This window comes from Anomaloglossus baeobatrachus, chromosome 8 (genome assembly GCF_048569485.1).
Source record: "Anomaloglossus baeobatrachus isolate aAnoBae1 chromosome 8, aAnoBae1.hap1, whole genome shotgun sequence".
NCBI lineage: Eukaryota > Metazoa > Chordata > Amphibia > Anura > Aromobatidae > Anomaloglossus > Anomaloglossus baeobatrachus.
The window spans coordinates 255,081,447-255,105,934 of record NC_134360.1 but is presented as its reverse complement, the minus strand read 5'-3'; the positions used below and the strand labels follow the sequence as shown (position 1 = coordinate 255,105,934).

General features: G+C 50.7%; 1 protein-coding gene across 4 annotated transcripts in view; it reads right to left on the bottom strand.

Moving 5' to 3' along the window:
* The window catches only part of TDRD5 (tudor domain containing 5), a 198,646-nt gene that overhangs the window by 151,751 nt on the left and 22,407 nt on the right, over positions 1 to 24,488 (bottom strand). For 3 of the 4 annotated variants that reach the window (XM_075320571.1, XM_075320572.1, XM_075320574.1), the window contains 6 exons: positions 14,689 to 15,093; positions 14,142 to 14,605; positions 6,399 to 6,482; positions 3,950 to 4,006; positions 2,687 to 2,855; positions 1,806 to 1,918 (listed from right to left, as the gene is read on the bottom strand). In XM_075320571.1, the coding sequence (XP_075176686.1) occupies positions 1,806 to 1,918; positions 2,687 to 2,855; positions 3,950 to 4,006; positions 6,399 to 6,482; positions 14,142 to 14,605; positions 14,689 to 15,093 (1,292 nt within the window). The remainder of the gene's footprint in view (positions 1 to 1,805; positions 1,919 to 2,686; positions 2,856 to 3,949; positions 4,007 to 6,398; positions 6,483 to 14,141; positions 14,606 to 14,688; positions 15,094 to 24,488) is intronic. The other variant, XM_075320573.1, reaches the window with a different exon arrangement.

Here is a 24,488-nt window from a genome sequence, read left to right as displayed (position 1 = left end):
GACCCCCAATATATAAACGTCTCAGGTACTTAGCTGCCGAGACGCAGGGCCAGGTCCCTGGGGATGAGTGCTCCGGTCCAGCAGGGTCCTGAAGGGCTGCGGATGGAGACCGGTCTCCTGCCAGGCATGGAGACCGTGCTGGCTCCCACTTCAAGCCAGAGCCCAGGAGGGATGGTGAAGGAGCACGGCATGTAAGGCTCCAGCCTAGGAAATCAACCTTAACAACACCGCCGACACAGTGGGGTGAGAAGGGACATGCCGGGAGTCCAGACGTGGACCCGCTTTTCTTCAAACTCTTTCCAAAATTCAAACAAATCATATGAGAATGCATGTGTGGATGTATGCCTCCTGAACACAAAGCGATAAACTGGCTAGGTCTGCTCACCAGGGGGTGTATAAGCTCAGAGGGAGGAGCTACACTTTTAAGTGTAGTACTTTGTGTGTCCTCCGGAGGCAGAAGCTAGACACCCATGGTCTGGGTCTCCCAAAGGAACGATAAAGAAAAGCAGCTAACAGTCTATTCAGTAGGACTATCAGCTGTGTATCCACCAGACTTCTGCACAACACAACTGATGGTCGCAATCCTATTTATAAGGCAAGAAATCCCACTTATTAAACCTGACAGGGCCCACCTATGAAGTGAACACCATTTCCGGCCTTTGTGGGTTGGGTCCTGCTTGGTTCACCCGCCCCTGTCTGCTGTCGTGGGAAGGAGGGGAGGGAGAAAAAAGCCAGGTCAGCAGACAGGGGCGGGTGAACCGAGCAGGAGCCGACCCACAAAGGCCCGCTCCGGTGCACACATGAACGAAAGTGGCGTGGATTGCTGCAGCTTTGATTACAGATGTTTCAGCAACCAAGAATCCAATCTTTCTCAAACAGGTATGCCTGGATCCAGCATCCTAGTGCCAGTATGGCATTGCTTTTATTTCACATAGCAAAATCCTGGTGGTTGGATCTCTTTAAAGAGTTAAATCCAGCAATATACTTGCGCTCTTTAATTACTAACAAGACAAAACAATCTGTGATTTCGGGGAGACTAGCCAGAGAAAACACTGCCGGCAGCCAGCGAGGGCGCCCAAGACAGTGAAATCCTAGGTACATTGCCCCCTGGGAAATATGCAAATCAAAAAAGTCCGTGGAGCCTCTGTTAGGAGTCTCAACACAGAAACCAGCCAGATATCCCTCCGGGAAGAACCCAGCCAAGGGGTGGCTCTTTTTAGGAGACCACCATAACCACCATATTAAGTGGCCCTTTTAGTCAACATCCAACTTTTTGACAAGTTTAAAGATATGACAAGGGAAAGGGTTTCTGTGTTGAGACTCCTAACAGAGGCTCCACGGACTTTTTTTGATTTGCATATTTCCCAGGGGACAATGTACATAGGATTTCACTGTGTTGAGCGCCCTCGCTGGCTGCCGGCAGTGTTTTCTCTGGCTGGTCTCCCCGAGATCAGTGATTGTTTTGTCTTGTTGGTCTACTAGGCATTGCTCCCACCTGGCCAGAATCCTACTCCCCACTGATGAGGGGCAATACCCCGAAACAGCTGTCTGTGGATGGATACCTGGCCTTGGTATTTCCCTTGTCATATCTTTAAACTTGTCAAAAAGTTGGATGTTGACTAAAAGGGCCACTTAATATGGTGGTTATGGTGGTCTCCTAAAAAGAGCCACCCCTTGGCTGGGTCCTTCCCGGAGGGATATCTGGCTGGTTTCTGTGTTGAGAATCCTAACAGAGGCTTCACAGACTTTTTTGATTTGCTCTTTAATTACTAAAATGGCATAATTAAAAAAATGAGAATAAATACCAAGATTTTCCCATCTGCTGGAGAAATAATCACCGGTAGCTTCAACCTTTCTGATTTCTGTGTAGGGACACTCCAAGTGGAAATCACGTCGTCAGCAGCAATTTCTTTCTCAACTAAAGGAAAGCATACACAAAACTCTCAATTTTCTTATTTACATGTAGGTGAGAGAAGATGAACATGTGGAACACAAAACAGAAATTTCTTAAGGGTGTGATTTAGTTCATCATTTATAAACATTGTTAAAAAAAATGCACTGGAAATTAAAGTATATTTAGAAGTCCTCTTCTGAAAAGTTATTAAAGGGAACCTGCCCTGAGCAGGGCAGATCAAAGTATTGTAGTGCGCCTGCGCGGGACCTCAATGCTAGCCTGTGTGGATGACGTAGGACGTGTCATGCACCCAAGCTTCAGAAGAAGGAGGACAAAGATGGCCGAAAGAGGAGGCGCCGCACCCGGAGACACCCATCAGACCAGTCGGCACTGTACCACCGGTTTAGGCAAGTATTATAAAGCGAATTTTACATTATTATACAGCGACCTGGGCTCTTATATACAGCATGATAGAACGCTGTATATAAGAGCCCACTGGTGGTGGCCGCAGGTTATAGGCCCCAAATCTCATGACAGGTTCCTTTAAAAACTCTTTGCAGCTATTACATCATTTCTTCCCTCTTCCAAAAGTAACAATCAGACAACAATGACACTGCAGTACATATTTGATAACAATAATAACTCACGGTCACTTCTATAGTAGTTAAAACATAAGCATCGTGAAGCTCACTTGGATCTTTCCATAGTTCTGACCGATTGTAGCGGCTGCAGAAAGATGGTGTTTTCTATCTATCCCTTTAGTCTGAATTATACATGTGATTTCCAGCTTACCAGTTCCACCAGTTCCACTTTCATTGCTTTTTGATTCAATGTCAAACAGTTGCCAATCTTGTCCCCCTTTTGGATCTTCTACGTAAAGCATATCGCCCAAGGACCCCACAAGGTCCAGGATAGACATAAATCCCAGCTCTTGATATGGCAGGTCCTTTCCTGTGTATTGCTGTAGACAGAAAATGTCAGAGCCAAAAACGTTCTCCCCAAAAGATTGCAGGCGTTAGTTATTTCTGCCCATATAACACCATTCACCCCCAAAACAAACAACTAACCCTTCTCTCATAATCTGGATTTTGTGTAAGTAAACTGCAAAACCATTAAAGGACCACAGGATGCATAGTCTTATCACACAAAAATACTAATCTCTCCATAGATTAGGAACTCGTGAGCAACTCAATTTATTTTTCTTTTCAATGCAGCAGTGGCCGGACATGTCACCATTGCTCCATTCATTCTCAATGGGTTGGCCACAGATCACCGAGCACTATGGCTTTTTTTAGGCAGTACTATAGAGAATGAATGGAGCTACTATAGAGAACGAATGGAGCTACTATAGAGAACGAATGGAGCTACTATAGAGAACGAATGGAGCTACTATAGAGAATGAATGGAGCTACTATAGAGAACGAATGGAGCTACTATAGAGAACGAATGGAGCTACTATAGAGAACGAATGGAGCTACTATAGAGAACGAATGGAGCTACTATAGAGAACGAATGGAGCTACTATAGAGAATGAATGGAGCTACTATAGAGAACGAATGGAGCTACTATAGAGAACGAATGGAGCTACTATAGAGAACGAATGGAGCTACTATAGAGAACGAATGGAGCTACTATAGAGAATGAATGTAGCTACTATAGAGAACGAATTGAGCTACTATAGAGAATGAATAAACCTACTATAGAGAACGAATGGAGCTACTATAGAGAACGAATGAACCTACTATAGAGAATGAATGGAGCTACTATAGAGAACGAATGGAGCTACTATAGAGAACGAATGGAGCTACTATAGAGAACGAATGGAGCTACTATAGAGAACGAATGGAGCTACTATAGAGAACGAATGGAGCTACTATAGAGAACGAATGGCGCTACTATAGAGAATGAATGGCGCAGAGGTTTGCATGTCCACGCCTGGCTAGTACAGCTGGGCTCTGCATTCTGGGATTGGTGGATGTCCCGGATAGTTGGACCCACACTGATCAATAAATAATGGTTAAATATAGGAACAACCCTTTAAACACGTAATCTCACCTTATATGCAGAGAGCAGATGTGACACTGGGAGTCCTTCTGGATGTTTACCAATCACCTGTTGAATACATGAGTATTAACTAACAGAAAAAAGATAAACCCCATACACATTGGTAGCAGTGCACGCAGACAATTTGTATGGTAAGGGTTAATTTGTGACACACAGGACATCTTTTCTCTTTTCCGCTGCTGAAATATAATCCCTAAACCATGAGGATGTCTCTGCAGAATTATCACATTTCACCCCCGGGGTAGGTAAAATCCATGCTGAACAGTATTGCTTCTTTGATTCATTTATTTTATTTTTTTTAGCAGTGAACAACCAAGTGTATGTTTAAGATACTCATTATCTTGTCATCTTCAAATTTACCAGAATGCACAAAGATCCCACAGTATATATGTATTATATCAGTCTAAGAATGCAGCCCATGTACAGGGAGCGCCTATTGTAACAGCACTGCATTAAAGGGAACCTGTCACCAGATTTGGCCCCTATAAGCTGCAGCCACCACCCTTGAGCTCTTATATACAGCATCCCAGAATACTGTGTATAAGAGCCCAGGCCTCCTCCCTCCCCTTCCTTTTCATCTCTCTCTCTCTCTATAGGCCTTCAACCTTCTTCAGGCTTTGATCTCTTTTTCTTTGCTCTTCTCCCTACTATCATTAAGCTGGGTCGGCTTATAAAAAGGTGTAAACTGGGCCAGACTCGAGTAGTAGTGGGGATGGGAACTGTAGATGTGTGCTGACTGTTTGTATATATATTATGTCATTTCTGTAATAATACCTGCGTCCCCGCGGGGAGCAGGGGATGTTTTGTCTAGTTACGAGTTTGGCTTTAAAATAAAGAATTTAAAAAAAAAAAAAAAAAAAAAAAAAAAAAAAAAGAGCCCAGGCCGCTCTGTAGAGCGTAAAAATCACTTATTATACTCACCTAAGGGGCGGTGCGGTCAGATGGGTGTCGCGGCTCTCCGGTCCGGCGGGTGTCGCGGCTCTCCGGTCCGGCGGGTGGCGCGGCTCTCCGGTCCGGCGGGTGGCGCGGCTCTCCGGTCCGGCGGGTGGCGCGGCTCTCCGGTCCGGCGGGTGGCGCAGCTCTCCGGTCCGGCGGGTGGCGCGGCTCTCCGGTCCGGCGGGTGGCGCGGCTCTCCGGTCCGGCGGGTGGCGCGGCTCTCCGGTCCGGCGGGTGGCGCGGCTCTCCGGTCCGGCGGGTGGCGCGGCTCTCCGGTCCGGCGGGTGGCGCGGCTCTCCGGTCCGGCGGGTGGCGCGGCTCTCCGGTCCGGCGGGTGGCGCGGCTCTCCGGTCCGGCGGGTGGCGCGGCTCTCCGGCCCGGCGGGTGGTGCGGCTCTCTGGCCCGATGGGTGGCGCAGCTCCTCTCTGCTGCGATCGGCCGTGCTTCTTCTAACAAGCCCAGTATGGACGACGGGTCCTACGTTATCCACACAGGCCGGCATTGAGATTTTGCACAGGCATACTTCTCACTGCCTGCTGAGGGCAGAGCAAAGTACTGTAATACACAGATATGAGGAAAGATTAAACACCACCCGCGCATGCGCATTGCAATACTTTGCTCTGCCCTCAGCAGGCAGTGAGAAGTATGCATGTGCAGGAGCACAATGCCGGCCTGTGAGGATGACATTGGACACGTAATCCATACCGGGCTGGGTAGAAGGAGGATGGCGATCACAGCAGAGAGGAGTCGCCGGACCGGAGAACAGTGACACCCATCAGACTGGACAGCAGTGACACCCATCAGACCAGACCGCCCTCTCTCACACAACGCCAATGATTGCTCCATGTAAAATAGTTAAAAACATAACGTATTTTTTCGATTATAAGACCCACTTTTCCTCCCAAAAATTTGGGAGGAAAACGAGGGGTGCGTCTTATAATCCGAATGTAGCTTACAGGGGAAACTGGAGAGGGGGTCACAGGAGATGCTGCGGGCATTGTGTTGCGGCAGGGGCCGCCACTCTGAATAATGGCTCTCGGAGTCGGCGCATGCACAGATGGCGCTCTCCGCTCAAGATCTCATCTGCGCACGCGCCGCCTCCAGCACACTGATCTCCCTGCAGTGGGCTTAAGGACAATGGCACCCGGAGGTGGCGTGTGCGCACATGAGATCTCCGCTTGTCATTGAGTCGATAGCTCCATCTGCGCTCGCACCGACTCCATGCACCATTTCTTTCAAGTCGGCACCTCTGACAGTTTCTGGATGCTCCTCCTGCCTCACTGCGCCCGCAGCTTCGCTCTACTCCTGTATTGCCCCTGCCTCCTGTGACCCGCTCCACCACTGCTGCTGTCCCCCATCCGAAAAGACCCCGCCGGATTATAAACAAACCCCATATTTAGTTTTTTCCCTGTAAATTTGTGGTGCGTTTTATAAAACAAAGTACGGTAATCTGTTAATAACAAAATGTTCTCAAAAACACCAACAACTTCGGTATTAGACTCACATGTTTTATATCTCGCCGCAGATCGCTGCTGATAACAAAACCCGCTTTTGTCAGTGATAAGCAAAGTTTCAAATCCTTGTCAAACTGAAAGGAAGCAGAGGTTTACTTCATATATACAAGCACAAGTGACCGATAGAGGTCAGAATTACAAAGAAAAATACAAATGTCATAGAAGCAATTAAAATACATTGCTACATAGATAAACAAAATAATATGGATATGAAGATCTCCGCTGAGTGCCTATAGCCCCCTACACACACTGCAGAATATTAATCTGGACCTGCCTGGCCAAACACAGAATGGAAAAAAGGGTCAAGCATGTTCTCCGCGTCTGCAGGATCATAGGAGAGCAGTGGCCGTGAAGCCGTCCGGGACTAGATGGTATCAGTACACTACTCTGTCCTCTGCTTTCTACACTACTCTGTCCTCCTCCTCCTGGACCTATCCTCTCCCTTCTACACTACTCTGTCCTCCTCCTCCTGGACCTATCCTCTCCCTTCTACACTACTCTGTCCTCCTCCTCCTGGACCGGTCCTCTGCCTTCTACACTACTCTGTCCTCCTCCTCCTGGACCTGTCCTCTGCCTTTTACACAGTAGACCACTCCCTTCTACTACAAATTCTCTCATCTCTGGGCATCACAGACTTGGCCCTATCTTGGATCTCTTCATACTTAACCGACCGAACTTTCAGCGTGTCCCATTCTCACACCACTTCCTCATCTCGCCCCCTGTGTACCCCAAGGTTCAGTTCTTGGACCCCTGCTGTTCTCCATCTACACCTTCGACCTGGGACAGCTCAGAGTCCCACGGCTTTCAGTATCATCTCTACGCTGATGATACGCAAATCTACCTCTCTGGACCTGACATCACCTCCCTACTAACCAGAACTCCACAATGTGTCTGCTATTTCATCCTTTTTCTCTGCTCAATTTCTAAAACTGAACATGAACAAGAAGGGAATTTTGTTTACTTACCGTAAATTCCTTTTCTTCTAGCTCCAATTGGGAGACCCAGACAATTGGGTGTATAGCTATGCCTCCGGAGGCCACACAAAGTATTACACTAAAAGTGTAAAGCCCCTCCCCTTCAGCCTATACACCCCCCGTACTGCTACGGGCTCATCAGTTTTGGTGCAAAAGCCAGAAGGAGGAAAAAATTATAAACTGGTTTAAAGTAAATTCAATCCGAAGGAATATCGGAGAACTGAAACCATTTAACATGAACAACATGTGTATACAAAAAACAGGGGCGGGTGCTGGGTCTCCCAATTGGAGCTAGAAGAAAAGGAATTTACGGTAAGTAAACAAAATTCCCTTCTTCTTTGTCGCTCCTTATTGGGAGACCCAGACAATTGGGACGTCCAAAAGCAGTCCCTGGGTGGGTAAATAATACCTCATAATAGAGCCGTAACGGCTCCGTCCTACAGGTGGGCAACTGCCGCCTGAAGGACTCGCCTACCTAGGCTGGCATCTGCCGAAGCATAGGTATGCATCTGATAGTGTTTCGTGAAAGTGTGCAGGCTCGACCAGGTAGCTGCCTGACACATCTGCTGAGCCGTAGCCTGGTGTCGCAAGGCCCAGGACGCTCCCACGGCCCTGGTAGAATGGGCCTTCAGTCCTGAGGGAACCGGAAGCCCCGAGGAACGGTAAGCTTCGAGAATTGGTTCCTTGATCCACCGAGCCAGGGTTGATTTGGAAGCTTGTGTCCCTTTACGCTGGCCAGCGACAAGGACAAAGAGAGCATCGGAGCGGCGCAGGGGCGCCGTACGAGAAATGTAGAGTCTGAGTGCTCTCACCAGATCTAACAAGTGCAAATCCTTTTCACATTGGTGAACTGGATGAGGACAAAACGAGGGTAAGGAGATGTCCTGATTGAGATGAAAAGTGGGCAAGGCAAATGGCCAGGGAGAAAACGCCTGAGCAGAGCACCACGACAGGAATATTTTCCACGTCCTGTGGTAGCTAGGATCCAGGACTCAATGGCCACACAGTCAGGTTGAGGGCCGCAGAATTCAGATGGAAAAACGGCCCTTGAGACAGCAAATCTGGTCGGTCTGGCAGTGCCCACAGTTGGCCGACCGTGAGATGCCACAGATGCGGGTACCACGACCTCCTCGGCCAGTCTGGAGCGACGAGGATGGCGCGGCGGCAGTCGGCCCTTATCTTGCGTAACACTCTGGGCAACAGAGCCAGAGGAAGAAACACATAAGGAAGCTGAAACTGCGACCAATCCTGAACTAAGGCGTCTGCCGCCAGAGCTCTGTGATCTTGAGATCGAGCCATGAATGTTGGGACCTTGTTGTTGTGCCGTGACGCCATTAGGTCGACGTCCGGCATCCCCCAGCGGCAACAGATCTCCTGAAACACGTCCGGGTGAAGGGACCATTCCCCTGCGTCCATGCCCTGGCGACTGAGAAAGTCTGCTTCCCAGTTTTCTACGCCCGGGATGTGAACTGCGGATATGGTGGATGCTGTGGCTTCCACCCACAGCAGAATCCTCCGGACTTCCTGGAAGGCTTGCCGACTGCGTGTCCCACCTTGGTGGTTGATGTAAGCCACCGCTGTGGAGTTGTCCGACTGAATTCGGATCTGCTTGCCTTCCAGCCACTGCTGGAACGCTTTTTTGGCAAGACACACTGCCCTGATCTCCAGAACATTGATCTGAAGTGAGGACTCTTGCTGAGTCTACGTACCCTGAGCCCTGTGGTGGAGAAAAACTGCTCCCCACCCTGACAGGCTCGCGTCCGTCGTGACCACCGCCCAGGATGGGGGTAGGAAGGATTTCCCTTTCGATAATGAGGTGGGAAGAAGCCACCACCGAAGGGAAGCTTTGGTTGCTTGAGAGAGGGAGACGTTCCTGTCTAGAGACGTCGGCCTCCTGTCCCACTTGCGTAGGATGTCCCATTGAAGAGGACGCAGGTGAAACTGCGCGAAAGGGACTGCTTCCATTGCTGCCACCATCTTCCCCAGGAAGTGCATGAGGTGCCTCAAGGGGTGTGACCGACCTTGAAGGAGAGATTGTACCTCTGTGTGTAGTGAACGCTGTTTGTCCAGCGGAAGCTTCACTATCGCTGGAAGAGTATGAAACTCCATGCCAAGATATGTCAGCGATTGGACCGGTGTCAGATTTGACTTTGGAAAATTGATGATCCACCCGAAACTCTGGAGAATCTCCAGAGTAACGTTGATGCTGTGTTGGCATGCCTCTTGAGAGGGTGCCTTGACCAGCAGATCGTCTAAGTAAGGTATCACTGAGTGACCCTGAGAGTGGAGGACCGCAACTACTGTAGCCATGACCTTGGTGAAAACCCTTGGGGCTGTCGCCAGGCCGAACGGCAGTGCCGCGAACTGAAGGTGTTCGTCTCCTATGGCGAAGCGCAAGAAGCGCTGATGCTCTGGAGCAATTGGTAGGTGGAGATAAGCATCCTTGATATCGATCGATGCTAGGAAATCTCCTTGGGACATTGAGGCGATGACGGAGCGGAGGGATTCCATCCGGAACCGCCTGGTCCTTACGTGTTTGTTGAGCAGTTTTAGGTCCAAAACAGGACGGAAGGACCCGTCCTTCTTTGGAACCACAAACAGGTTGGAGTAGAAACCGTGACCCTGTTGCTGAAGAGGAACCGGGACCACCACTCCTTCTGCCTTCAGAATGCCCACCGCCTGCAGAAGAGCCTAGGCTCGCTCGGGAGGCGGAGATGTTCTGAAGAATCGAGTCGGAGGACGAGAGCTGAACTCTATCCTGTAACCGTGAGACAAAATGTCTCTCACCCAACGGTCTTTTACTTGTGGCAGCCAGGTACCGACCGAGGATGCGGTGTGAGGAGGCCGTAAGTCATGAGGAAGCCGCCTTGGTAGCGGCACCTCCGGCGGTCTTTTTAGGGCGTGATTTAGACCGCCATGCGTCGGCGTTCCTCTGATCCTTCTGAGGCCTTTTGGACGAGGAGAATTGTGACCTGCCCGCACCCCGAAAGGACCGAAACCTCGACTGTCCCCTCCTCTGTTGGGGTGTTTTTGGTTTGGCTTGGGGTAAGGATGTTTCCTTTCCCTTGGATTGTTTGATGATTTCATCCAATCTCTCACCAAACAAACGGTCGCCAGAAAATGGCAATCCAGTTAAGCACTTTTTGGCAGCCGAATCTGCCTTCCATTCCCGCAGCCACAAGGCCCTGCGTATTACCACCGAATTGGCGGCTGCAACCGCCGTACGGGTCGCAGAGTCCAGGACAGCATTAATAGCGTAGGACGCAAATGCCGACGTTTGAGAGGTTATGGACGCCACCTGCGGCGCAGACGTACGTGAGTGTGTCAATTTGCGCCTGACCAGCTGAGATAGCTTGGAGTGCCCATACGGCTGCGAATGCTGGAGCAAAAGACGCGCCGATAGCTTCATAGATGGATTTCAACCAGAGCTCCATCTGTCTGTCAGTGGCATCCTTGAGTGAAGCCCCATCTTCCACTGCAACTATGGATCTAGCCGCAAGTCTGGAGATTGGAGGATCCACCTTGGGACACTGAGTCCAGCCCTTGACCACGTCAGGGGGAAAAGGGTAACGTGTATCCTTAAGGCGCTTGGAAAAACGCTTATCTGGATAAGCTCGGTGTTTCTGGACTGCCTCTCTGAAGTCAGAGTTCCAGAAACATACTCTTTGTACGCTTGGGAAACCTGAAACGGAATTTCTCCTGCTGAGAAGCTGACTCCTCCACTGGAGGAGCTGAGGGAGAAATATTCAACATTTCATTGATGGACGCAATAAGATCATTCACTATGGTGTCCCCATCAGGAGTATCAAGGTTGAGAGCGGCTTCAGGATCAGAATCCTGATCAGCTACCTCCGCTTCATCATACAGAGAGTTCTCTCGCTGAGACCCTGAACATTGTGATGATGTCGAGGGGATTTCATAGCGAGCTCGCTTAATCGGTCTGGGGCTGCGGTCCGTGTCAGAGACCTCACCCTGGGATCCATGAGACACCCCGGGAAGACATTGCTGTTCCAACTGAGGGGAACCAGGGGACAATGATACCACAGTGCCCCTGGCTTGAGATGCCGGCCTGGACTGCAAGGCTTCTAATATCTTAGCCATAGTCTCAGAAAGTCTTTCAGTAAAAACTGCAAACTCCGTCCCTGTCACCTGGACAGTGTTAACAGGTGGTTCTCCCTGGGCCACCCCTAGCAGAGGCTCCGGCTGAGAAAGTGCCACAGGGGCCGAGCATTGCACACAATGAGGGTCAGTGGAACCTGCCGGCAGTATAGCCGTACATGCTGCACAGGCAGCATAGTAAGTCTGTGCCATGGCACCCTTGCTATTTGTGGACGACATGCTGTTGTCTCCTCTGAGCAATACAGGAGGGTAAATAGCCACAAATCAACAGTGCACCCTACAGTGTAAAGTATAGACTATAATCATATAAACTATAAATACACTTCTGCACTAGTGGGGCCAGCACCACAGGTGCTGCTTACCGCCTGCGCAAAGCGTTTGTGTGGGCACCAGAATTCCTGCCTGGGTCTCTTTGAGCTTGTCTCTCCTCTCCAGCGTTAGCAGAGCTGAGAGGAATGGCTGCCAGCGTCCTGGGGAGAGGAGGGAGCCGTGGGCGTGACCCAGAAAAGTGCGGGAACTGGTGCCCCACTGTGCAGAGTGAGGGGGGTGGAGTATGCAAAGCATGCTCCAGCCCTCAGTGCTGCCGACCTGTACAGCGTCCCGCCCTTCCCCTGACTGGCAGGGCTGGGGGCGGGAAAAGAATGAGACTAGGCCGCAGAAGCCGGGGACTATAGTTATAAGCGCGGCCGCCGTATAAGCGCGGTCGGCGCGGAAGTCCCCGGTGCACTAACAGTCCCAGCCGCGCCGCAGTGATAACCATGGCAGCGGCGGTCAGCGCGGCAGTCCCCCTACACAAATACACTCAGCGACGCTGAAGTGTATAGTGGCACAAAAGCAGCCAGCGCTGCTGTCCCCGGTGCACTAGCACACCCAGCAATGCTGGAGTGTTGCTGTGCGCGGTCCCCACGGGGACACAGAGTACCTCCAAGTAGCAGGGCCATGTCCCTGAACGATACTCGGCTCCTATCCAGCAGGGTCCTCAGGAGCTGTGGATGGAGCACGGTCTCCTGTGCCTGGAGACCGATGGGATCCCACTTCACCCAGAGCCCTAATTGAGGGATGGGGAAGGAAAGCAGCATGTGGGCTCCAGCCTCCGTACCCGCAATGGATACCTCAACCTTAACAACACCGCCGACAAGAGTGGGGTGAGAAGGGAGCATGCTGGGGGCCCTGTTATGGGCCCTCTTTTCTTCCATCCGACATAGTCAGCAGCTGCTGCTGACTAAGCTGTGGAGCTATGCGTGGATGTCTGACCTCCTTCGCACAAAGCATAAAAACTGATGAGCCCGTAGCAGTACGGGGGGTGTATAGGCTGAAGGGGAGGGGCTTTACACTTTTAGTGTAATACTTTGTGTGGCCTCCGGAGGCATAGCTATACACCCAATTGTCTGGGTCTCCCAATTAGGAGCGACAAAGAAATCAGAATTCATCTTTCCTCCTACTCACTCAACTCCCCCACCTGACATATCCATCAATGTCAATGGCTGCTCACTCTCCCAAGTCCAATGTGCTGACTGCCCGGGAGTAACTCTAGACTCTGCTCTCTCCTTCAAGCCGCAAATCCAAGCCCTCTTCACCTCCTGCCGCCTCCAACTCAAAAATATTTCCCGGATCCGTACATTCCTTTTCCAAGATGATGAAAACAATAGTGCAGGCCCCGATCTCCTGTCTGGACTATTGCAATCCCCTGGTCTCTGGCGTCCCTTCTAACAGTCTTGCACCCCTACAATCTATTCCAAACTATGCTGCCTGATTAATCCACCTGTCCCCCCGTTACTTGCCGACCTCTCCTCTCTGCCAATCCCTTCACTGGCTTCCCATTGCCCAACGACTCCAGTTCAAAACCCTCACCTTGACCTACAAAGCCATCCACAACCCGTCTCCTCCTTACATCTGTGACCTAGTCTCCCGGTACTTACCTGCACGCAACCTTCGATCCTCACAAGATCTCCTTCTCTACTTCCCTCTTATCTCTCCTTACCACAATCGTGCAAGATTTCTCCTGTGCCTCCCCCATACTCTGGAATGCTTTGCCACAACACATCAGACTCTCGCCTACCTTGACAAGCTTCAAAAGGAACCTGAAGACCCACCTCTTCTGGCAAGTCTACAACCTGCCGTAACCCTCAGTCTGATACTGCACTGCACTATCAGCTCTACCCTCACCTAATGTATCCTCACCTATCCCTTGTAGGCTATGAGCCCTCGCGGGCAGGGTCCTCTCCTCCTGTACCTGTCTGTGCCTTGTTCTGTTTATGATTATTGTGTCCCCATTATGCACACCCTTTTCACATGTAAAGTGCCATGGAATAAATGGCGCTATAATAATAATAGTAATAAATAATATCAGTGCACTCCAGCGATCTGGGTATGCCTCAGAGCAGTGCTTACAAGCAACACTGGAAAGAGCTTGTAAGTGTTGCATATATCTGGCCACGGCTTCTAAACTGTTAAACCTAGACAACAGGGTTTAAATAGTAAAAAAAAATAAATTCAATTAAAGGTTTATTGTAAAATTGCTTGCTTGCACAAGTCCATTGCAATTCTATCCATAAAAGTACATGACAATAATTCTTTAATCCAGAATCCCTGAACACAGGCTTCCTGAAGCAGACTATCCTACAGAGACACAACCTGTACCTTGTTTTCTAGCCCGTGTAGACTGCCGTCTGTCCTGGATTCTGCTATATCAGTCTTTATAGCACCTGTGTCCAAGTTTAGACTTTTATCAACATCGGTTTCAATCTGAGGTGTAGGACTAATGACTTGTCTGTTCGCGGTCCCTTCTGCACTATTTGACGGCAGAGAGCTTGACGTGCCATCCTCTAAAACTGAATTTTCAGTTATTACGCGAGGACAAACCATTTCAGAACGCGTGTTTCCTGCGTTGGGACTCTGAGCAGCAGAACACTTGTTGGCATAGTATTCCTTCTCTGCTGCCATAAACAGCATATCCAAGGTCGTAACGCCAGCTGACTGGGGGGCTTCAGAGGCCAACGGACTGGCCGCAACAACTGACGTTTTGGCAGCGTTTTGTTGCACATTTTTATAACTGTTCGCCTCTTTGAAGACTGTTCCAGGATTTGAATGTTGAACATTTGAGTCTAGAATATGAAAAGTATAAAAGAGGTTATCAAATTTCCAATATATAGTATCAATAATAACATTGATAATCGTTGATACTCACATTTTAATGTTCCGCTAGTAACAGTAGGAGTCCAAACACTAGCAGACGTCTTCAGCATCAGTAATGATCCAGCTCGGGTCTGCTGCACTTGCACAAAGTCCGACACTGACCTGAGGACCTCGAGCAGAGAATAGAAGCCATAACGCGTATACTGAAAACTTCGACCGAATCGTTTATAGAAGCTACTTTCCAATTCGGAAACCAATAACGAGGATATGGAGAGAAGGTCCCGCAAGTCGCTCTTCACCGATGCTGGAAGTACCGGGGCGACTCTACCGCGTCTCACCAAATCCATGTGACACACAGGTCTGGTTATGCGCCGCTTACAAATCATTTTCCTTTTAGAACTGGTCTTCTGTTTTGACACCATATCAGCGATACATTTTGTTTCTTCATTGACCACAGCTTAATTCCAGTGAATGTAAGAAGAACGATGACGGGTAAGTGCAAAAAGGGAAAACAAATATTATTTGGAGAAAATAAAACAAAAGACAACAATACATTTGCTCCAAAAACTAACGAAATGTCAGAATAGTCACATCTTTATATAGGGTGTAAAAAATACTGTGCAAAAAACAGGCGTCAGAAAAATGCTGCAAAGTAACAAAGTATTTAAAAAAGTATTAAAATAGCTAATCTTCATTAACAAAAAAGAGAATTTTGTTACTTACCATAAATTCTTTTTCTTATAGTTCCGTATTGGGAGACCCAGACCATGGGTGTATAGCTTCTGCCTCCGGAGGACACACAAAGTACTACACTCAAACGTGTAGCTCCTCCCTCCTAGCATATACACCCCCTGGTAGCCAGTCCTAGCCAGTTTAGTGCAAAAGCTGAAGGAGGACATCCACCCACAAGAAGAGACAGAGCAAAACCCGGAACAACCGGGACCTCCGTCTACAACAACAGCCGGTGATAACACACGGAACAAGAAACCTGCCAACAGGCAACAGGGAGGGTGCTGGGTCTCCCATGTCGGAACTATAAGAAAAAGAATTTACGGTAAGTAACAAAATTCTCTTTTTCTTTATCGTTCCTTATGGGAGACCCAGACCATGGGACGTTCCAAAGCTGTCCATGGGTGGGAATAAACAGAAAAACTGAGAAGTAGGCGAAACCTAACTTCACAAATGGGCGACAGCCGCCTGAAGGATGCGTCTGCCCAAACTCGCATCTGCCGAAGCAGGAGCATGCACTTAGTAGTGCTACGAAAAGGTATGCAGACTAGTCCAAGTGGCAGTCTGACAGACCTGCTGAGCCGTAGCCTGGGCCTGAAAGCCTAAGAGGCACCGACAGCTCTGGTCAAGTGTGCCTTGATCCCCGGCGGGAGAGGTACTTGAGTACACTGGTAGGTATCGGAAATGGCCGACGTAAACCAACGAGCCAGGGTCGGCTTAAATGCCGAAAGGCCCTTACGCTGACCAGCGGTCAGCACAAAAGAGAGGTGCACCGCCTAAGAACAGCGGTGCGAGACACATAGATCCGGAGCGCCCGCACCAGATCCAGAGTATGCAACGCCCTTTCAAAGCGATGAACAGGAGCCGGACAAAAGGAAGGCAGGGAAAATGCTCCGGTTAAGGTGGAAACAGCAACCACCTTAGGGAGAAAGTCCGGAGTCGGACGGAGAACCACCTTGTCTTGATGAAGGGAGGGCTCCGAAGAGAGTGCAGCCACAACAGAGACTCCCTTGAGGGAATTCATGGCCACTAGAAAGACCACTTTCTGTGAAAGACTAAACAAAGAAACCTCCCTAAGAGGCTCAAAGGGGGGTTTCCGGAAGCCGTGAGGACCGAATTAAGGTCCCATGGCTCTAAGGGCCGCCGGTAAGGCGGAATGATGTGAGATGCGCCCTGCATGAAGGAGCGCACCTGGGCCAGCCGGGCGATACGCCGCTGGCACAACACTGACAGAGCCTAGACCTGTCCCTTAAGAGAATTGAGGGATAGTCCTAGCTGCAGACCGGACTGTAGAAGGGACAGGAGGGTCGGCAAGGCCAAAAGGCCAAAGGATACTTCCGAGCTCGAGTCATAGTGGAGATGACTTCTGGAGGGATACCAGAAGTCACCAAGATCCATGACTCAAACGCCACGCCGTCAACCTGAGAGCCGCAGGTTCTGGCGGAAGGACGGACCTCGTGAGAGAAGGTCTGGGCCGTCCGGGAGATGCTATGGCACCTCTACGGACAGACGGAGCAGGTCAGGGTACCAAGCTTGCCTGGGTCAGTCTGGAGTAATGAGAATGACCCGACGGCCCTCCTTTCTGATCTTGCGCAGGACTCTGGGCAAGAACTAGAGGGTGAAACACGTAAGACAGACAAAACTGGGACCAAACTTGAACCAGTGCGTCTGCCGCAAAAACCTGAGGATCGTGGAGCCACGGTTTGACGGCTGAGACAATCTGCCTCCCAGTTTTCCACGTCTGGGATGTGGGCTGCAGATATGGTGGACTAGGAGTCCTCCGTCCACTGAAGAAGTAGGCAAATGCTGTAGCGTTGTCTGACTGGACTCGAATGTGCCTGGCCGCCAACAGATGGTGAAAGGCTTAGAGAGCTAGAAACACAGCTCTGATTTCCAGCACATTGATCCAGAGGGCTGATTCGGACAGAGTCCAAGTGCCCTGCGCTCCATGGTGGAGATAAACTGCTCCCCAGCCAGATAGATTAGCATTTTGGTGAGGATCACCCGGGACGGAGCCAGGAAGGAGCGTCCCTGAGACAGAGGGGACGAAGCCACCGCTGAAAAGAGCCCCTGGTCTGTGGCGAAGCCACCACCCCGTGGAAGGAGGAAGTCCGCTTGATCCAACAGCGGAAAATATCCAGCCGCAGAGGACGCAGATGGAACTGGGCAAGGGAATTGCTTCCATTGACACCACCATGTGATCCAGCACCTGTATTAGGTGCCTGATGGAACGACGTCGACCGCCAGCGGAGGGACTGCTGTTTGACTAAGGGCAGGTTCACAAGTGCCGTCAGAGTCTCGAATTGCGTCCCTGGGTATGTGAACTTCTGGGTCGAAGTCAGAGTGGACTTGGACAGAATGACAAACCACCCGAATTGGTTAGAGTGGCGAGAGTGAGCGAGGCACTCCGCTAACAGTCTGCACTGAATGAAGCCCAGACTAGAAGGCTGTCCTGGACAAAAGGATCACTGCCAACCCCTAGAGGTGCAGGACCGCAAGCACAGCTGCCCCGACCTTGAGAATACTCGAGGGGCCGTGGCTAACCCCAAGGGAAGAGCCACGAATTGGACCATTCTGATTGCAAAACGTAGCCAACGCTGGAGTGAAACTGCGATTGGCACATGCAGATAGGCATCTCTGATGTCGATGGATGCTAGGGAGTCTCCTTGGGTCATTGATTGACCGCAGAGACTATGCGAAACTGCCGCACCTGAACATGCTTGAGAAGCTTGAGATCCAGGTCGGAAGGCACCGCCCTCCTCGGGTAGTAGAATAGATTTAAGCAGAAATCTCAGAACCGCTCCCAGCCGGGAACCGGTACAATTACTCCAGTGGCCTGCAAGAATGCCACAGCCTGTGAGAAGGCGGCGGCCTTGGAGCAGAGGGGAGTTGACAGAAAAAAATCTGTTTGGCGGGCTGGATAGAATTCTATCCTGTAGCCGTGGGAGATGGTATCTCGCACCCACTGATCGGAGACGTGTTAAAACCATACGTCGCCAAGTGGGAGAGCCTGCCACCGACCAAGGACGTTGCTGGCGTGGCCAGATAGCCAGGAGGAGGCTGACTTAGTGGCAGCATCTCCTGCGGTCTTCTCGTGCGCCATTTGGGTTTACGATCCTTGGCTGAGCCAGTGGACGAGGCCGAGGGCTTAGAGAACGATCAGATGGAGGAACAAAAAGAACGAAACCTCGACTGAAACCTGCCCTGGACAGGTTTCCTGGTTTAGGTTTGTGGCATGGAAGAAACTCTTCCCGCCAAGAGCTTCCTTAATAATTTCATCCAGTTGTTCCCGAACAGTCTGGTCCCAGCAAAAGGGAGCCCAGCAAGGAACTTCTTTAGAAGCATCCGCCTTCCACTTCCGAAGCCACAGGAGCCTGCGGATAGCGAGAAAATTAGCCGAGGCCACCGCAGTGCGGTGAGAGTCTCCAGCATGGCACACATGGTATAAAATGAAAAGACTGAAGTCTGGAAGTTAAGGCAACCATTTCGGGCAAAGAGTCCCTATGAGGGAATGCATTTCCTCTAGAGAAGCAGAGATGGCTTGAAAGCCGCACTGCTGCAAATGGGGAGAACGAGGCCCCTGCTCCATACAGATTTGGCCAGAAGGACAACCTGGCGGACAGCAAAACCGTAAGTGAAGAGCCATCAGCCACTGATACAACGTTCGGGCTGAGAGTCTAAACACCGGAGGGACCACCTTTGGTGAATGAGCCCACTCCTTGACCACCGCTGGTGGAAGGGGAAAACTGCCATCAGAACCACGCTTTAGGAAGCGTTTGCCAGAGCAGACCCTGGGCTTGGTCACAGTGGCCTGAAAACTGGAGTGGTTAAGGAACACACTCCTTATTCTCTTAGGCAAGGTAAACTGGTGTCCTGTTGCCAGAGAAGTTTGCTCCTCTGATACTGGCGGATTGAGGTCCAGTACAGAATTAATGTACAGGGGGATCCTTAGAGAGGTGCCGTCAGCCACTGATACAACTATCCGGGCTGAAATACTAGACACCGGAGGGACCACCCTTGGTGAATGAGCCCACTCCTTGACCACCTCTGGTGGAAGGAGGAAAACGTCATCAGAACCACGCTTTGGGAGCGTCTGTCAGGACAGGCTCTGGGCTTGGTCACAGTGGGCTGAAAACTGGAGTGGTTAAGGAACACACTCCTTGTTCTCTTAAGGTATACTGATGCCTTTCTGCCAGAGAGGGATACTCCCCTGATACAGGCGGATTGAGGTCCAGTACAAATATAATGGACGCAATCAAATCATTAGCATCTGCGTCACCTTCGGACAGATCAATGGTACATTAAGTAGCGTCCGAGCCCCCAGTAAAGACATCCTCCTCGTCCAGTGAGTCAGCTCGTGAATCAGAGCTGCGGGACGGGGAAGGACAGGGGACCCTGCGTCTCCATTTTAGGAGGACGGGGTCTGAAACCAGATGAAGAGACCTCTAAGAGCTTGCTGAGCGAGCGTAGCAGCCGAAGCGCCCTGAGAAGGGGGCTAATGCATGCTCAGCACCCCCGGAGCAGCTGGAGGGACCACTGACGAGCCTCCAGGCTGAGGGACCACTGTGTTTATGTGCTCGGTACAGGCAGTACGAGTGTACATGCAGTGCCTATTAAGAACAGCCTTGCAGCCTTGCTCTGATGTGAGACATGCTGCAGAAGTGGGGGCTCTGTGAGGGAATGCATCTCCAGAATGACCCACAGCAGAGTATGTAAACAGAGAATATAAGCAGCTGCACAACTGGAGGTTGTGGCTGCCAGACCGTTTAACATACATTTCCGTGCCCTCCAGTCCCCCAGCCCTGGCCCCCATTTGTGACAATGTGGTATCTCTGTGCCTATGCAGACACTGAGAACGCTGAGAAAATGGCGACCGGAGCGAGGCAAGGGGGCGGGGCCTACTCAGAGCGGGCAAATGAGGTATACAGGGGAGGGAATCCTTCCTCAGTGAGGGGTTCCATTCCCTGTGCTGAACTGCCGCTGGGCGGAGCCACACCGTCCCTCTGCATGACTGACATGCAGGGGGAGTGAAACCGAAACTAGGCCTCAGGCGAAGCCGGGGCCTAGATTTAAACATGCGGCCGACGAGCAGGCACTATCGGCGCGGTTCTCCAGTGAAAACTGGAGAACCGGCCGGAAATGTTACCCCAGACATATAATACACTCCCCCCAATAAATAAAGTACAGGGGACCCTGGAAAGACCACTTTCTGTGGTACAAACGTCTCATACTTAGCTTTTGAGACGCAGGTGCCAGGTCCCTGGGGGGGTTAGGGTATGTGCGCACGTTGCTTTTTACCTGCTTTTTTGCTGCTTTTTCTTCTGCGCTGTTTAATGCCAAAATGGATGTGTTCTTCTATTCAAGCAAAGTCTATGGGAATTTGGGTTTCTTGTTCACACTATGTTGTTCAAAATGCTGCCTTTTTGAGGCAGAACTTTGGTCAAAAACTCAGCTTTTCAAAGAAGCAACATGTCAATTGTTTTTGCCATTTGGGTTTTGCACTGCAAAGCTGAGTTTTTGACCAAAGATCTGCCTCAAAAAGGCAGCATTTTGAACAACATAGTGTGAACAAGAAACCCAAATTCCCATAGACTTTGCTTGAATAGAAGAACACATCCATTTTGGCATTAAACAGCGCAGAAGAAAAAGCAGCAAAAAAGCAGGTAAAAAGCAGGTAAAAAGCAACGTGCGCACATACCCTTAGGCTACTTTCACACATCCGGTTTGAGCCCTGCGGCTCAATCCGGCTGTGAAAACTATGCAACGGATGCGGTGAAAACACCGCATCCTTTGCATCAGTTTTTACATGCGGCCGGTCCGGTTTTTTCCGGTTGCGGCATGCTACTGAGCATGCGCAGTGGAAAATACCGCATGCGGCGACCGGATGCGGTTTTTTCCGCATCGCGCCGCATCCGGCCTCCATAGGGATGCATTGAAAAATGCGCCGCAGCGGCCGGATGCGGCGCGATGCGGTGTTTTTTGCCGGAGCAAAAAACGTTGCAGGGTACGTTCGATCCGGCCGCCGCATCGGCTAAATCTGCCGCATGCGGCAAAAACCGGACCGAACGCAAGCCCCTACGGCACAATGCGGCACTAATGTAAGTCAATGCAAAAAAAAACCGCAATCGGCGTTACAAAAGCCGGTTGCGGTTTTTCTGCAGAACGCCGTATTGTGCCGCAGAGCAAAAGTCCGGATGTGTGAAAGTACCTTTAAACGCTCCGTCCGACAGGATCCTGAACAGGGCTGCGGATGGAGACCGGTCTCCTGCAAAGCAGTGAGAACCGTGATGGCTCCCACTTCAAGCCAGGGCCCCAAGGGATGGCGAAGGAGCGCGGCATGTGAAGGCTCCAGCCTTGTAAAGTCAACCTTAACAGCACCGCCGACACAGTGGGGTGAGAAGGGACAAGCCGGGAGTCCAGATTGGACCCGCTTTTCTTCCAAAACTTTGATCCAAAAAATCAAAAATCAGAGAATGCATGTGTGTGTGTGACCTCCTGAACACAAAGCATTGAACTGGCTAGGGCTGGCTACCAGGGGGTGTATATGCTAGGAGGGAGGAGCTACACGTTTGAGTGTAGTACTTTGTGTGTCCTCCGGAGGCAGAAGCTATACACCCCATGGTCTGGGTCTCCCATAGGAACGATAAAGAAAGAGAATTTTGTTACTTACCGTAAATTCTTTTTCTTATAGTTCCATATTGGGAGACCCAGACCATGGGTGTTTAGCTTCTGCCTCCGGAGGACACACAAAGTACTACACTTAAAAGTGTAGCTCCTCCCTCTGAGCTTATACACCCCCTGACGAGCAGACTTAGCCAGTTTAGTGCAAAAGCTGAAGGAGAATAGCCACCCACAAGTAAAAACAGAGCAAGAACCGGAACAACCGGAGACTCTGTCCACGACAACAGCCGGTGGAAAAACACGCGGAACAAGAAATTGCCAACAGGCAACAGGGAGGGAGCTGGGTCTCCCAATACGGAACTACAAGAAAAAGAATTTACGGTAAGTAAACAAAATTCTCTTTTTCTTTATCGTTCCTATGAGAGACCCAGACCATGGGACGTTCCAAAGCAGTCCATGGGTGGGAATAAACAGAAAAACTAAGAAGTAAGCAGAACCTAACTTCACAAGTGGGCGACAGCCGCCTGAAGGATGAGTCTGCCCAAGCTCGCATCTGCCGAAGCATGAGCATGCACTTGGTAGTGCTTCGAGAAGGTATGCAGGCTAGTCCAAGTGGCAGCCTGACAAACTTGTTGAGCCTTAGCCTGGTGCCTGAAAGCCCAAGAGGCACCGACAGCTCTGGTCGAGTGTGCCTTGATCCCCGGTGGGGGAGGCACCTGAGAACACAGGTAGGCCGAAATGGTCGACCTAATCCAACGGGCTAAGGTCGGCTTAGAAGCAGAGAGGCCCTTGCGCCGACCTGTGAGTACGCACCAGATCCAGAGTATGCAGCGCTTTTTCAAAGCGATGAACAGGAGCAGGACAAAAGGAAGGTAGGGTAATGTCCTGGTTAAGGTGGAAAGGAGAAACCACCTTTGGAAGAAAGTCTGGAGTCGGACGGAGAACCACCTTGTCTTGATGAAAAACCAAAAAAGGTGACAACCTTGAAACAACGCGTCGCTAAAGTGGGAGAGCCTGCCACCGACTAAGGACGTTGCTGGCGCGGACAGATAGTCACGAGGAGGCTGCCTTGGCGGCAGCACCTCCTGCGGTCTTCTGTGGACGCGCTTTTGGGCGCCAGTTGGATTTCTGGTCCTTGGCTGAGTTAGTGGACGAGGCCGAGGGCTTAGAGGACGACCAGTTGGAGGAACGAAAAGAACGAAACCTCGACTGATTCCTGCCCTGGACAGGTTTACTAGTTTTGGTTTGTGGCATGGAAGTACTCTTCCCGCCAGTAGCTTCCTTAATAATTTCATCCAGCTGTTCACCGAACAGCCGGGACCCAGCAAAAGGGAGCCCCGCAAGGTACTTCTTTGAAGAAGCATCTGCCTTCCACTCTCGAAGCCACAAGATCCTGCGGATAGCGAGGGAATTAGCCGAAGCCACCGCAGTGCGGTGAGAGGCCTCCAGCATCGCAGACATGGCATAGGATGAAAAAGCTGAAGCTTGGGAAGTTAAGGTAACCATTTCGGGCATAGATTCCCTGGTGAGGGAATGCATCCCCTCTAGAGAAGCAGAGATGGCTTTGAGAGCCCACACTGCTGCAAAAGTCGGTGAGAACGAGGCCCCCGCCGCTTCATATACGGATTTGGCCAGAAGGTCAATCTGACGGTCAGTGGAATCCTTAAGTGAGGTGCCGTCAGCCACCGACACAACGGTCCGGGCTGAGAGCCTAGACACCGGAGGGTCTACCTTTGGGGAATGAGCCCACTCCTTGACCACCTCAGGTGGAAAGGGAAAGCGGTCATCAGAACCAAGCTTTGGGAAGCGTTTGTCAGGACAGGCCCTGGGCTTGGTCACAGTGGCCTGAAAACTGGAGTGGTTAAAGAACACACTCTTTACTCTTTACTCTCTTAGGCGAGGTAAACTGGTGCTTTTCTGCCAGAGAGGGTTGCTCCTCTGATACTGGCGGATTGAGATCCAGTACAGAATTAATGGACGCAATCGAATCACTAACATCTGAGTCACTTTCGGACAGATCAATGGGGTACATGGAGTTAACCTCCGAGCCCCCCGTAAAGGCATCCTCCTCATTCTGCGAGTCAGCTCTTGAATCAGAGCCGCGGGATGAGGAAGGAGAGGGAACCCTACGTCTCTTCTTAGAAGGACGGGGTCTGGAACCAGAAGATGAATCCTCTGTGAGCTCCGGTCCTGAGAGACCCCTAGCAGCAGAGGCACCCTGTGAAAGGGGCTGATGCATGTTCAGCAAAGTCCTGGACAGAAGTCCCATGGAGTCAGCAAAAGACTGGGAGATAGACCTAGAAAAGGATTCTACCCAAGCCGGGGGATCAGCCACAGGAGCAGGGGCAGCCTGAGAGACCACTGGGGGTGAGACTCCAGGCTGAGGAACCGCCAGGTTAGAGCAGGCATCACAATGTGGGAATATGCTCGGTTCAGGCAGCAGGAGCTTACATGCAGCGCATGCTGAATACAGCTTTGGAGCCTTGCTCCTCGTGTGAGACA